This window comes from Schistocerca nitens, chromosome 1 (assembly GCF_023898315.1).
Source record: "Schistocerca nitens isolate TAMUIC-IGC-003100 chromosome 1, iqSchNite1.1, whole genome shotgun sequence".
NCBI lineage: Eukaryota > Metazoa > Arthropoda > Insecta > Orthoptera > Acrididae > Schistocerca > Schistocerca nitens.
Genome location: NC_064614.1, coordinates 888,898,339 through 888,911,572, shown reverse-complemented (window position 1 = coordinate 888,911,572; position 13,234 = coordinate 888,898,339). Strand labels below are relative to the sequence as shown.

The 13,234-nt window shown below is 38.1% G+C and overlaps 1 protein-coding gene across 1 annotated transcript in view; it reads right to left on the bottom strand.

The window, feature by feature from the left end:
• LOC126191621 (rotatin) overlaps window positions 1-13,234 on the bottom strand; it is a 378,723-nt gene that overhangs the window by 143,510 nt on the left and 221,979 nt on the right. The window contains exon 20 of the mRNA XM_049932539.1: window positions 7,862-8,055. Within this exon, the coding sequence (XP_049788496.1) occupies window positions 7,862-8,055 (194 nt within the window). The remainder of the gene's footprint in view (window positions 1-7,861; window positions 8,056-13,234) is intronic.

Here is a 13,234-nt window from a genome sequence, read left to right as displayed (position 1 = left end):
AGTTTCATATGTTTTTGCGCTTTGTTTTTGAGTGCCTTTCATACAGTTGCATTACATAAAGTTCCTGCAGTGTCTTTTCCAAATACTACACACATAGCATTAAAAAAAAAAAAATAATAATAATATTTCAATTACAAAAATAAACTTATCCTATTCATTTGCTAACATGCCATTATCATCGCTTATACACATTATTGTCTGCTTGTTGTAGTACATTTTATTAAATTATAATTTTGTTTCATTGTTCAACTCCTAATACATGACTACGCGTTTTACTCTTGTTTGGTTTTACATTCTTTACATAACATTCATACAATAATAGATTCCGCTTTCCTTTATGGCATAAATTGACGTACATTTCATTTGTACTCACAGCAACTTCTTGTTGGAGTATATTTATCTATTGCAAAGAATTAATGAAGTAAACAAGAGTCATTACAATAGACACTACGCGCTGCTCAAATAACTACACTTGGCCTCGCCTCTCTAGCATTCTCCAGGAAGCATCTATACACTACAGGGTTGGGGAAATTCCAAGGAAAGGCATTTATGTACTCAGTTACGTCTCGTTACTAGACTTAACAGTGATCTCAAGAACAAAATGGTTTGTTGTTTATAAACACAATGCAAATCTGACGATACCAACCATATCAAGTACTTATTCAGTGTTTAACGTGCAGCTCAATATTTACTTGTTATGTTCATTGTATAAAGGATAACCATTTCATATGCTGAGGTGTTCAGAGTTGTATCATCAATACAACATGTTATGTACAATGAGCATAAAACATTGTTTACATACGTAACAAACATGCAAAAAAAGTTCAATGTAAATCAGGTGTGTCATGCTTTCATGGGTAGTCGACGTTCACCATAGTTTGGTTTTGACACCTTGATTACTTGGTAGAGCTCAAACTTAGTTCAGCATCATGATATGTGGCGTACTGCAACTCTTTTCTTCTTCACATACTTTCAAACTTTCACATTCATATGTATCATAAACTTATAACTAAATTTTTCTTGTGGTGCAGTCCTCCTTATTTTTATATGGTACCTAACACACTACAAGCATTTATCTTTCTTCATTTTAGAAAAAAATTACAACCAAACCCTCCAACTCTGTGAATGACTATAAATATTCAGCTTCAGATAAAGTGTGGCTGGCAAAGCTAATTACTTCTGGTATGAGACTTCTCTGTTGTTCTCCCATTTAAAAAATGCATGCACCCAGACCGTGACAAGATGTGTTGGTGTATAAACAAAAATTCATGTCTGGTTGAGATAAAATTTTAGCATTTAGTAAGGCCTGCTTAATGTCCTCGAAATCAGTTTGACATTGCTTGTCCCATAAACAAGGTCTGTCTTTCTGGAGAAGATTGAATAAAGCAACACTGTTCATAAGTTGGTTAGGGATGAATTTCCTGAAAAATGGCACTTGCTTACCTACGCCTTTAATTGTCTCTTGTTTTGAGGAACAGGGCAGCTGCTAACGGCATCAAGTTTTTTAGGATCTGGCAGTATGCCTTCCAAAGAGATTAAGTGTCCTAAATTTTTACTTTTTCTTGTCAGAAATCAGATTTCTTGAGATTTACTGTTACTCCATATTTGGAAAAGCGGCTCAATACTTGTTCAATTAATCTTAAATGTTCCACACAAGCGGGTGTAGTGACTAAAACGTCATCCACTTGTACTGTTACCTTACTAAAAAGTTCAGGTCCTTGCACTCTGTCCAGTGCAAAGATTAATACACCTGCACTTACATTCAATCCAAATGGTAATACTTGAAATTCGAAGGTCCTGCCCCCACATATGATGGTGGTATACTTACAACTTTCTTCATGCAGCTTTATTTGCCATTCGAAGCTCCTGCCCCCACATATGATGATGGTGTACTTCCAACTTTCTTCATGCAGCTTTATTTGCCAATATGAAGACCAGAGGTCAATTGCAGTAAGAAATTTAGCATTATGGAATTTCGTAAGCTGTTCCTCTAAATTGTCTGGATGTGTTTGGACTGGCACAGTAATCTTATTAATGTTACGTGTGCAAGGACCAAGCGCACCTCGTCATCTGACTTACTCATGGCCAAAATAGGACTACAGGAAGGGGAAAATGACGGTTGTGTTATGCCCCGTTCAAGCATCCCGTTAATATCTTTTCTTACTGCTTCCCTCTTTGTCCATGCTAGAGGGTAGGAGGTAGAACTAAAAGTTTCATGAGGATATACTTCCATTTTGTACACAAAATCCTTAATAATACCTTTTTTTTCAAATACATGTATATAAGCAAGTATCTGTTCTCTAAGTTCTGCTTGCTGTTCTTGAGACAAGCACTTTGATTCACTTACCTTTGTGCTTATTGTGTTGATATTTACTTAATCTCTTGCCAACTGTTCGTTATTGTCTGTGTCGATAAATATAACTATACGATTTACCAGTTAATCCTGAAAGTCGTGAGTAACTTCAGTCTTATGTCTATTAGTACTTCCCCTGATTATGTCTATTATAAATAATTGGTTATTTACAGTGAAATGACATTGGCCTTTTCCTACACTGATGTGTACTCGATATGTCCTAAATGTATCTATACCAGTTAAACAATCAACTATTAATTTCTCTACAATCAAAAATTGCATCGTACAGAAAACTGTTCTAATTGTACGGGACTAAGGCTTGTATCTTGTTGTATCTTGATTCCTTTTAATTTCTGACCAGTGGCAGTTTATACCTTGCAATTTTGCACTGGCAATGTGGGTATATGCCCACATATCTTTAGTTCTTGAAAGAATCCCTGTGACATCAAATTAGTCGTAGCACCTGTGTCAAGCACCAAGGGTACATCAAGGTCAAATATTTTGGTCTTAATAGTAGGTTACACCTTGCTCTCTGTCAAGTTTTCCTGTGTACACTCATTACTTTGATATAGATCATCTTTCACATCACTACCATGATCATATCTGATAAAGCAACTGTCAATCAAGCTCGTGCCCCCACTCTCCTGCAAGGGCACCGAACGGGGGCCTACTGTGACCGGTTCAAGTTTTCTGGCATTGCGGTGGCATTGGTTCCTGGGTTGGGCATAACTTCCACTATATGGACTGTTGTTGTTTGATTATGCCAATTAGTACCCTGTGAAGCTCTCGAGTGAAATTCTCTTTGCCTCTGCGTGTTATATGGCATATGTGCGTTATTTTGCTGGCCAAATCCTGCTGTCTGTGGGTTATTTGGCTGTCTGGTATTCTTTTGTGTTTACCAAGCGATCGTCTGATTATTGCCGGTAACTTGTGTCCATACATATTGTACAGGCTGGCCATACGCTACTTGCCCGTTGTAGTTGTTTTTGCTAAATTTTTGTTCATTTCTTTTATATTTACCTTTGAATTTACGGCTTTCTCCATTTCTGTTGTGATTACTGTTACCTTTACCATAGTTTCATGTGGGTAAGGTTGCCACTCATGTTGTACTACCAATCTGTTGTTTACTTGTTGGTCCGTAAATCTTTGTGGCACTATCTGCATATTAACAGGCTAGGGTTGTACTGGTCTCTCTTCGTGTATCAAATCTATTGAGTCCAGTACAGATAGAAAGTATTCAGTAGCATGTTCTGGAACAGTAATGAGTTTCTCCCTAATGTAGGCAGGAAGATGACTCTAAATTTTTCAGCATGTCTACTTGAGATACCAGGTTCGCCCAGTATCTTGTTTTATTCAAACAGTTTTCAAAAAATTGCTCTGAGCACTATGGGACTCAACTTCAGAGGTCATTAGTCCCCTAGAACTTAGAAATAGTTAAATCTAACTAACCTAAGGACATCACACACATCCATGCCCGAGGCAGGATTCGAACCTGCGACCGTAGCAGTCGCGTGGTTCCGGACTGAGCGCCTAGAACCGCTAGACCACCGCGGCCGGCCAAATAGTTTTCAAAATTGCCCCTTAAGCTTCCATGTTTGCTACTGAACAGAGCTGTGTTGAATACTTCACGTGAGCTTCTCTTGTACGGACTCAGACCAATATTTATCCAGAAAGGCTCTCTCAAATTGTTCACAGTAGTGGCAACGTTCTGCCATGTCTGTAGCCCATAGCAAAGCATCACCTTGTGTATATCCAACAACAAACTAATTTTCTGGGCTTTGGTCCAGCTACAAAGTGAAACATTTCAAAATGCTCTGATAAAGACCATGGGGTGTGTTCTTTTTCCCTTCAGAGGTAAATATCGTAAGTTGTCGATGCCTAAGTAATCCCTCATCTGTAAGTAATGTTGACAAAAATACCGCGCTATCAGTGACAGATGTGTTTATGTTCGCTTGCGGCGTAGTGCATGGCAATTGCACTTGCTTGACAGTTACAGCTGCCGGCAAGTGTTGCTGTGTCATGCAACCTTTACTATTTTCCTTCGATGGGATAGCCACATATTGTGGGTATCTAACTTCTCTAAATGCATGGGTTTGTTTCCTGTCAATTGTTGTTTTGGAATGCCAGTAGTTTCAGCACTGCCTCGTTCCATTCCTCTGCTTCCTTTAAAGCTGAATCTATTTTAGCTACAAGCTGACTTACATTTTGTCTTTTAGAGCTTCTTCTACAGTATCTACATAAATTTTGCACTCTGGCACTACCTTTTGAGCAAGGGTGCTGCCCTTATCCAGCATCCCAGGTTCAGCTTTTTCGGTTGTTTCCTTTACATCTGCACATATCTTATCTCTCCATTTTTTGGGAAATTCTGACTCTAAACTTAGCTGGTCTACTCTTAGACTCAACTTGTGTATGTATGTAGGTAAGTTTTTGCATACGTCTTGCAGCTTGATGACTGCATTCATCACATTTTTTACCAATGCATCCACTTGGGATTGTGCCTCCTGAATTTGAGAACATGCTTTACTAGGTTTTGTAACTCATCTACAAGTTGTTCCTGTTTATCGTCTATGGATGATAATTTTTCCATTAACATATTTACATTGTGGGACATGTCTGTAATTATTTCTTGTTTTAGCTGTTTACTTAGCTCTGTCAACTTCCCGGATAGTACGTCCGATAATTCAGTGCATATAGTTTTGCTCACCTCAATGAACTGTTGACTAATACTACACTTGAAAACATTAAATTCCTGATTTTGGTGTGTAAACCATTGTCCTATACCTTCAAGTTGCTGTGTTTTGTAAACTGTTGTGTTGTAAGTTGTATGAGTTGTGTCAAACTGTGTGTCTCACTAGTATTTACACTGCTTTTACGAACTGTTTCCTGTTCATGCGTTCACAGCATCGTGAGCAAATAGTCAGAGAAAGTTTCGCTGTCGCGTACTTCAGTTTCAGTACTTGTAAAAATGCTTCCCTGTGAGAACTGAGAAACTGTCTCATCGAACATAATGAAAGTGACATCTTGATTAGATATGTTACCAGTGTCATCATTTTATAATAGTGGGATAACAATCTCGTTCTTTTGGTAGCCATCGTCCAGTTCACAAGTTGGCATGTTACTTTCAACTGTTGCCAAGGTTGGATTTCTGACATGTTGGCACATTGCATTTTTTGATGATTTTTCAACAATGGCCAATTCCATTGACTCCATTGTGAATAGTGTTTAACAAAATTATGAAATTTTTTTTTTCAAAAATAAGCTATGCCTGTATCAGCACTTTTCAATTATAGTAGATATATCTGCGTATTCACTAATGAACCTAATTATTTTCTGATACAGTCTCATAGAACTTGATGAGCTGTCTTGTACTTTAATGTTGACTTTATACAAATTTTTGACTTTCATTTAGAAATGCACTTTCCGTAAAGGATATTAATTGGAAGGATAAGAGATTATCTACTGCGAGAGAGAGACGCCGCCAAGCGCAGCCATATAAGCATACAGCATAGCAGCTTCCTACCTTTACCACTGAAATCAGCATTCTAGATGTGTCTCATTTGTAGGCATAATTTAATTTTAATTTGCTCCTACAAGTATTTATTGGTCCCAATCTCATGGCATGTAACAAATACAACGAAAGTCTCATTAGTTTCTTGTAATGATAAAATGCATAACTTATTTCAAAAATTTTTTTTATCTCAACAATTGAAAGGTCTGCTCATACCCCGCTAGGCGCCATCCTTTACACGCTCGCCATTGAATAGTGGCTGAAAGGAGGGGGGGGGGGCAATTAATGCAATGGAATGGAAACTGATCAGTAATTGCTGACTGAATAATTTAAAAAATTGGAAGGAATAACTGTAAGAAATTGGAAGTTACGCATATCCTGGGTGAACTTTAACTGGCACTAATCTTAAAAGACAATTATTCTCCTCTTGCTAAAAGAACATATAAACCTGAAGACCTCAGGAATATGAAATTAAATACAAATAAGGTGACCTCTGCACTTATTAGTATCTTCAAAATAGTATGACTGCTGTGTTGTAATAAGATTGTAAGAATAAGATGCTGCTATTTTTCTGACTGAGAAGCCTTGCCACAAGCTGATGCCTTATATGAGGTAAACACTCCATACATTAGATAGAGAATTCAAACACAATATCGTGGGAGCATTTCAATTACTCTCTTTACAAACATTTGGTACAAAACTCATTTCTTACATACTACCTAAGCTGAAAGAGAAACTAAAAGGTTTACGATCTTCTCCACTCCACTCTACAGACTTTTTTCCATTCCTTTTCCTATTTATATTTCATCTCTCCCCATTTTCCAACAGAGCCAGCCGCTGTGGTCGAGCAGTTCTAGGTACTTCAGTCCGGAACTGCGCTGCTGCTGTGGTCGGATGTGTGAGATGTCCTTAGGTTAATAGTTTAAGTAGTTCTAAGTCTAGGGGACTGACGACCTCAGACGTTAAGTCCCATAGTGCTTAGAGCCATCTGAACCACTTTTTTCCCCACAGATCTTCTCTTTATACACTAGCATTTATCCCGTCTCTAAATATATTCTCTTTACTATCTTTCTTTTTTTATTTTCTACTTTTTCTCCCTTTGATTCATGTGCCCCCCCATCCCCCAATCATTTCTTTCTTCATAAACTATAACCTGTTACTTACGATTATGAGAATCTGAACCTTAGTTACTAATTTTCCCTTTGCTCAGGAACTGTAAATTCTTCCCACCCCACACTCCCGTTTCACCTTACCAAAAGTCATCTCTGCAAGATGTAATACAGAACGATAGGAGAAATGATCAGTTATCACAAGGAAAATATTTTGGAAACTTAGGTATCAATCTTTTAAAGGATAGTAATTAATGTTTAGATGTTTCAAATGCTATCAAGCAGTGCCATCTCCAGCCTGTCTCCAATCTGAAGAATGAACAACCATGTCACAAGCTGCTTCACAAGATTATATCCGACTCTTCTTCAGAATAACTTTTACATCGATGGTGACGCAGTGCGCTAATATGCATAAGAGTGTCTATCTTCTCAGTAAATGTGAAATGTGTTAACACCACATGAAATACAGAAATAGCACAAGAAACATTGCTCAGAAAAACATAATTTACATAAAGCACTGCAAGAAGCATTACCCTGCTCAATGGAAAAGTGTTCCTGTATGACAGCTGTAGTTTTCTTCTGCGAAAGCCCACTTCCTTCCTGACAAGGATTGTCCGCACTCCAGTTTACTGTGATACTATATCTTTTATGGATTTGGAGACTGACCTGAATGTAACCTCTGTTCAGCTTGGGAAATGGTTTGTGTGTACGACTGCTGATATTCTATGTAAATCTGCATTGCTTCTATGATCCACAAGAGTTTAACAGTTCTATGACAACAGGGAAGTATGTGACTCTATCGTCACAATAACTAATACCTTCAACGAACACAAAAAAGGAATTATTATTGCCTACAAACAACAAGATGCATTCCAAAAACATTTCACTCACCCCAGGGAAGCTTCCCACACAAGGAAATTGCGAAGTCTGTGCAGCAGAAATATACATCCTTGACGATTTAAGCTTAGTCCAGCCAGTAGCTGCATAGCTCCTGCACGAAGAACTGGATCTCTACTTGTCCATAAAGAGGCAAGCCACAAGAAATCTTCCTCCCCCATAGCAGATGTCAACATCTCACGCCAGTCCTGAACAAAAATTATTGTATTAATAGCACATATTCAAACATAAATACTGTAGTGAATACTGAAATTTGGCTAACAATCGATGAAAAGCGAGGCAAGAAACTCGTAAAGCCATTCGGTAAGCACAACAGTCTTCAAATAGTCACTAATTAAATTTTTAGGAGATATAGGAATGCCATGAACCAGTATTGTATACAGCTGTATAAAAATTTATCATACAATACATCACAGTAAAATTTCTTCTGATGATCCGCAAGACACAAATGTAAGTGTAACTTCGATAAACATTGCTCATAAACCAATAAGTAATGGTGTATTATTCATTTTTTAATTAAAATTGCATATTTTCAGTGAGCATTACAACAAATTCCCTATCTGTAGAACAAGTAGCACAGTTATAAAACTTTTGGATGGCACAAAGTGGTCCCAGAAAGATATTTGAAAAATAATTGCGAAAACACTTGTTACATGTGCACCTGTGACCATTCAAACAGTATGATACTACAAATTTTCATCAGTTAAGGAATGAACAATTTATGAAAATAATGCAGTTGCTGTAAATCTGTACTTACTTAGAGTGCTGCAAAGTACTGACACTATCCAAATTACATTTTTTTACCAAAGCTAAACTACCGAATAACAGGTTGTGATCTGAGATCAGGGGCAGAACCAATGAAAATATGATAACCTGTTGGTCCTGACAGAAACACTACAAAAAATCTCCCACTCATTACGCTGGAGGTTTACTTTATCTTTATTTCAGAGTCAGGCATTTTTTGGATACCCTAAACCTTACATGAAACAGGAATAGGTAGTCTAAACATCTATGCAGCGTAATTTATAAATTATACAAAATATTTACAAAGTTGGTTCCTCATTTCTAATGATGAAGTTTCGTTTCCAACATATGTGGCAGCATTATTAACCACACCTTTAAATGCTTATCAACTGATTAAAATGAAAATAAAAGTAGGAACTGCTAGTGCCACAAGAATTTTGTGATGGCAGCATTTCTCAGCTTTGGATGAAAACATTTTTATAGGGCACTGAAGGAGTTAGAATTACATCATGATATTTTAAGATCATTACCTTCAATTAATGGACTGTCTGCACACAAAACCAACAGGAAGTTTATTTACATAAAATGCAAGCCTCGTGTCATGGCTAATGAGCAGCTTTAGTAAGTCAATACCAATCATGAACAAAAGCTGGGGTGCCCAGAACACACACTAACAATGTGTGAAGTAAGTGAGAATGCTAACAGAAGATATTCTATAACATTCCATATTACTTTCATACTTCACAACAGGATTTTGACCCCCCAGATAGGCAACTGCTTCAATTTTCCGCTTCTAGGATTTGGGGAGTTGAGCCTGTCCTGGGTCAAACCCACTTCTTGGATAAACCATGACAGCTGGTGAGCTGGTCAGTGTGGGTGTGGTTTTTAAGCAGCTTCACACACTTACAGAGCCTATATACAGAGACAGAATGGCCATTGGTGAAATCACATGTGATTGGCTGAACAGTTGTACACCCCCCCCCCTTTTTTTTCACATGTTTTTCATGAGCCATATGTCCACAGAAATGAAAGAGGAAGCTGCCTGGTGGAATTTTGCACAGAGCACAACTTAATCATAGCTAACACTTGGTTCAAGAATCATAAAAGAAGGTTGTATACATGGAAGAAGCCTGGGGATACTGACAGGTTTCAGATAGATTATATAATGGTAAGACAGAGATTTAGGAACCAGGTTTTAAATTGTAAGACATTTCCAGGGTCAGATGTGGATTCTGACCACAATCTATTGGCTATGAACTGTAGATTAAAACTGAAGAAACTGCAAACAGGTGGGAATTTAAGGAGATGGGACCTGGATAAACTGACTAAACCAGAGGTTCTACAGAGTTTCTGGGAGAGCATAAGGGAACAATTGACAGGAATGGGAGAAAAATACAGTAGAAGAAGAATGGGTAGCTTTGAGGGATGAAGTAGTGAAGGCAGCACAGGATCAAGTGGGTAAAAAGATGAGGGCTAGTAGAAATCCTTGGGCGACAGAAGAAATATTGAATTTAATTGACGAAAGGAGAAAATATAAAAATGCAGTAAATGAAGCAGGCAAAAATGAATACAAACGTCTCAAAAATGAGATCGACAGGAAGTGCAAAATGGCTAAGCAGGCATGGCTAGAGGACAAATGTAAGGATGTAAAGGGTTATCTCACTAGAGGTAAGATAGATACTGCCTACAGGAAAATTAAACAGACCTTTGGAGAAAAGAGAACCACTTGTATGAATATCAAAAGCTCAGATGGAAACCCAGTTCTAAGCAAAGAAGGGAAAGCAGAAAGGCTTGGCTTGGCTCGTTTTGGGGGAGGAGACCAAACTGCGAGGTCATCGGTCTCGTCGGATTAGGGAAGAATAGGTAAGGAAGTCGGCCGTGCCCTTTTCAATGGAACCATTCCGGCATTTGCCTGAAGAGATTTAGGGAAATCACGGAAAACCTAAATCAGGATGGCTGGACGAGGAATTGAACCGTCGTCCTCCCGAATGCGAGTCCAGTGTGCTAACCACTGCGCCACCTCGCTCGGTAAGCAGAAAGGTGGAAGGCGTATATAGAGGGCCTATACATGGGCGATGTCCTTGAGGACAATATTATGGAAATGGAAGAGGATATAGATGAAGATGAAATGGGGGATACGATACTGCGTGAAGAGTTTGACAGAGCACTGAAAGACCTGAGTCGAAACAAGGCCCTGGGAGTAGACAACATTCCATTAGAACTACTGACGGCCTTGGGAGAGCCAGTCCTGACAAAACTCTACCATCTGGTGAGCAAGATGTATGAGACAGGCGAAATACCCTCAGACTTCAAGAAAAATATAATAATTCCAATCCCAAAGAAAGCAGGTGTTGACAGATGTGAAAGTTACCGAACTATCAGTTTAATAAGTCACGGCTGCAAAATACTAACGCAAATTCTTTACAGACAAATGGAAAAACGAGTAGAAGCCGACCTTGGGGAAGATCAGTTTGGAATCCGTAGAAATATTGGAACATGTGAGGCAATACTGACCCTACGGCTTATCTTAGAAGCTAGATTAAGGAAAGGCAAACCTACGTTTCTAGCATTTGTAGACTTGGAGAAAGCTTTTGACAATGTTGACTGGAATACGCTCTTTCAAATTCTGAAGGTGGCAGGGGTAAAATACAGGGAGCGAAAGGCTATTTACAATTTGTACAGAAAGCACATCGCAGTTATAAGAATCGTGGGGCATGAAAGGGAAGCAGTGGTTGGGAAGGGAGTGTGACAGGGTTGTAGCCTCTCCCCGATGTTATTCAATCTGTATACTGAGCGAGCAGTGAAGGAAACAAAAGAAAAATTCGGAGTAGGTATTAAAATCCATGGAGAAGAAATAAAAAATTTGAGGTTTGCCAATGATATTGTAATTCTGTCAGAGCAAGCAAATGACTTGGAAGAGCGGTTGAACAGAATGGATAGTGTCTTGAAGGGAGGATATAAGATGAACATCAACAAAAGCAAAACGAGGATAATGGAATGTAGTCGAATTATGTCGGGTGATGTTGACGGTATTAGATTAGGAAATGAGACACTTAAAGTAGTAAAGGAGTTTTGCTATTTGGGGAGCAAAATAGCTGATGATGGTCGAAGTAGAGAGGATATAAAATGTAGACTGGCAATGGCAAGGAAAACGTTTCTGAAGAAGAGAAATTTGTTAACATTGAGTATAGATTTAAGTGTCAAGAAGTCGTTTCTGAAAGTATATGTATGGAATGTAGCCATGTATGGAAGTGAAACATGGACGATAAATAGTTTGTACAATAAGAGAATAGAAGTTTTCGAAATGTGGTGCTACAGAAGAATGCTGAAGATTAGATGGGTAGATCACATAACTAATGTGGAGGTACTGAATAGGATTGGGGAGAAGAGGAGTTTGTGGCACAACTTGACTAGAAGAAAGGATCGGTTGGTAGGATACATTCTGAGGCATCAAGGGATCACAAATTTAGTATTGGAGGGCAGCGTGGAGGGTAAGAATCGTAGAGGGAGACCAAGAGATGAATACACTAAGCAGATTCAGAAGGATGTAGGCTGCAGTAGGTACTGGGAGATGAAGAAACTTGCACAGTATAGAGCAGTGTTGAGAGCTACATCAAACCAGTCTCATGACTGAAGACCACAACAACAACAACAACAACAACATGTCCACAGTGCTTCCTGAAGTTGGATCATTGTTTTGGAGACTTTTAGAAAACTGTTTCAGTCTATAGCATGCTACATCAACAGATTTTTTTGTGTTTGGAAGAAAAGAATAAACTTAAAAAAATTCTGAGCACTAGTACGTACAAAATATCTGCCCATCTGGTCTAATGTTGTGTGTAGCTCAGTAAGTAGTATTCATTATTCTAAATTGTGCCATCAGCAATTTGATTCTTGCTGTCACCAAATTATTTTTTTTACTTTTACCTGAATTGGATTTATTGAGCCGAAATGTCAATCAACAAACCCTGGAAAATAATTTTTTTATGTTTAGTTACTAATCTCATGAAAGTGTGTGCCCACAATAAGAGCAGCTTCCTTTTCAAAAATCAGTGACTGTGAAATTGTTTTATCATGGTTCTGTTCTTTAACATTTCTAAACATCATTATACAATTACTTTGCCTAGATTTTTACAGTATAAGACACAGTTTCTAGATCCGCAATGATCTCATTTAAAATATATTAAGCTTGCAAGGAAAGTACTACATAAAGCTTACAGATTACTAACTTCAACAATGAATATTCAAGCAGAAAATTCTGAACTCACTTCTGTGCGTCTAAAACAATACAAATGAAACTCTTTTTCCCCTGGCCGATTACTTTTTCCCTGGAATGTTGTAATAAATGCTAATACGTTACATCACACTACACTTCAATTTACTCCACATTAAATATATAGAAACCATATATTAAATCACAAGCTACAATTGGGCAATGGCCACTCTCTCTCTATATATAAGCACTCTACCAACATCTGACTACAAAAATACCGGGTTGGTACCCACATCCCATCTTAGATAAATGTTATCACACATTTTGAAAGCATTCTCACATCTGAATATGAGGTTTACTCTAGATGCAGGTAGATGGGGTACACAGATTCTGTCCCAACGGGTACGCAG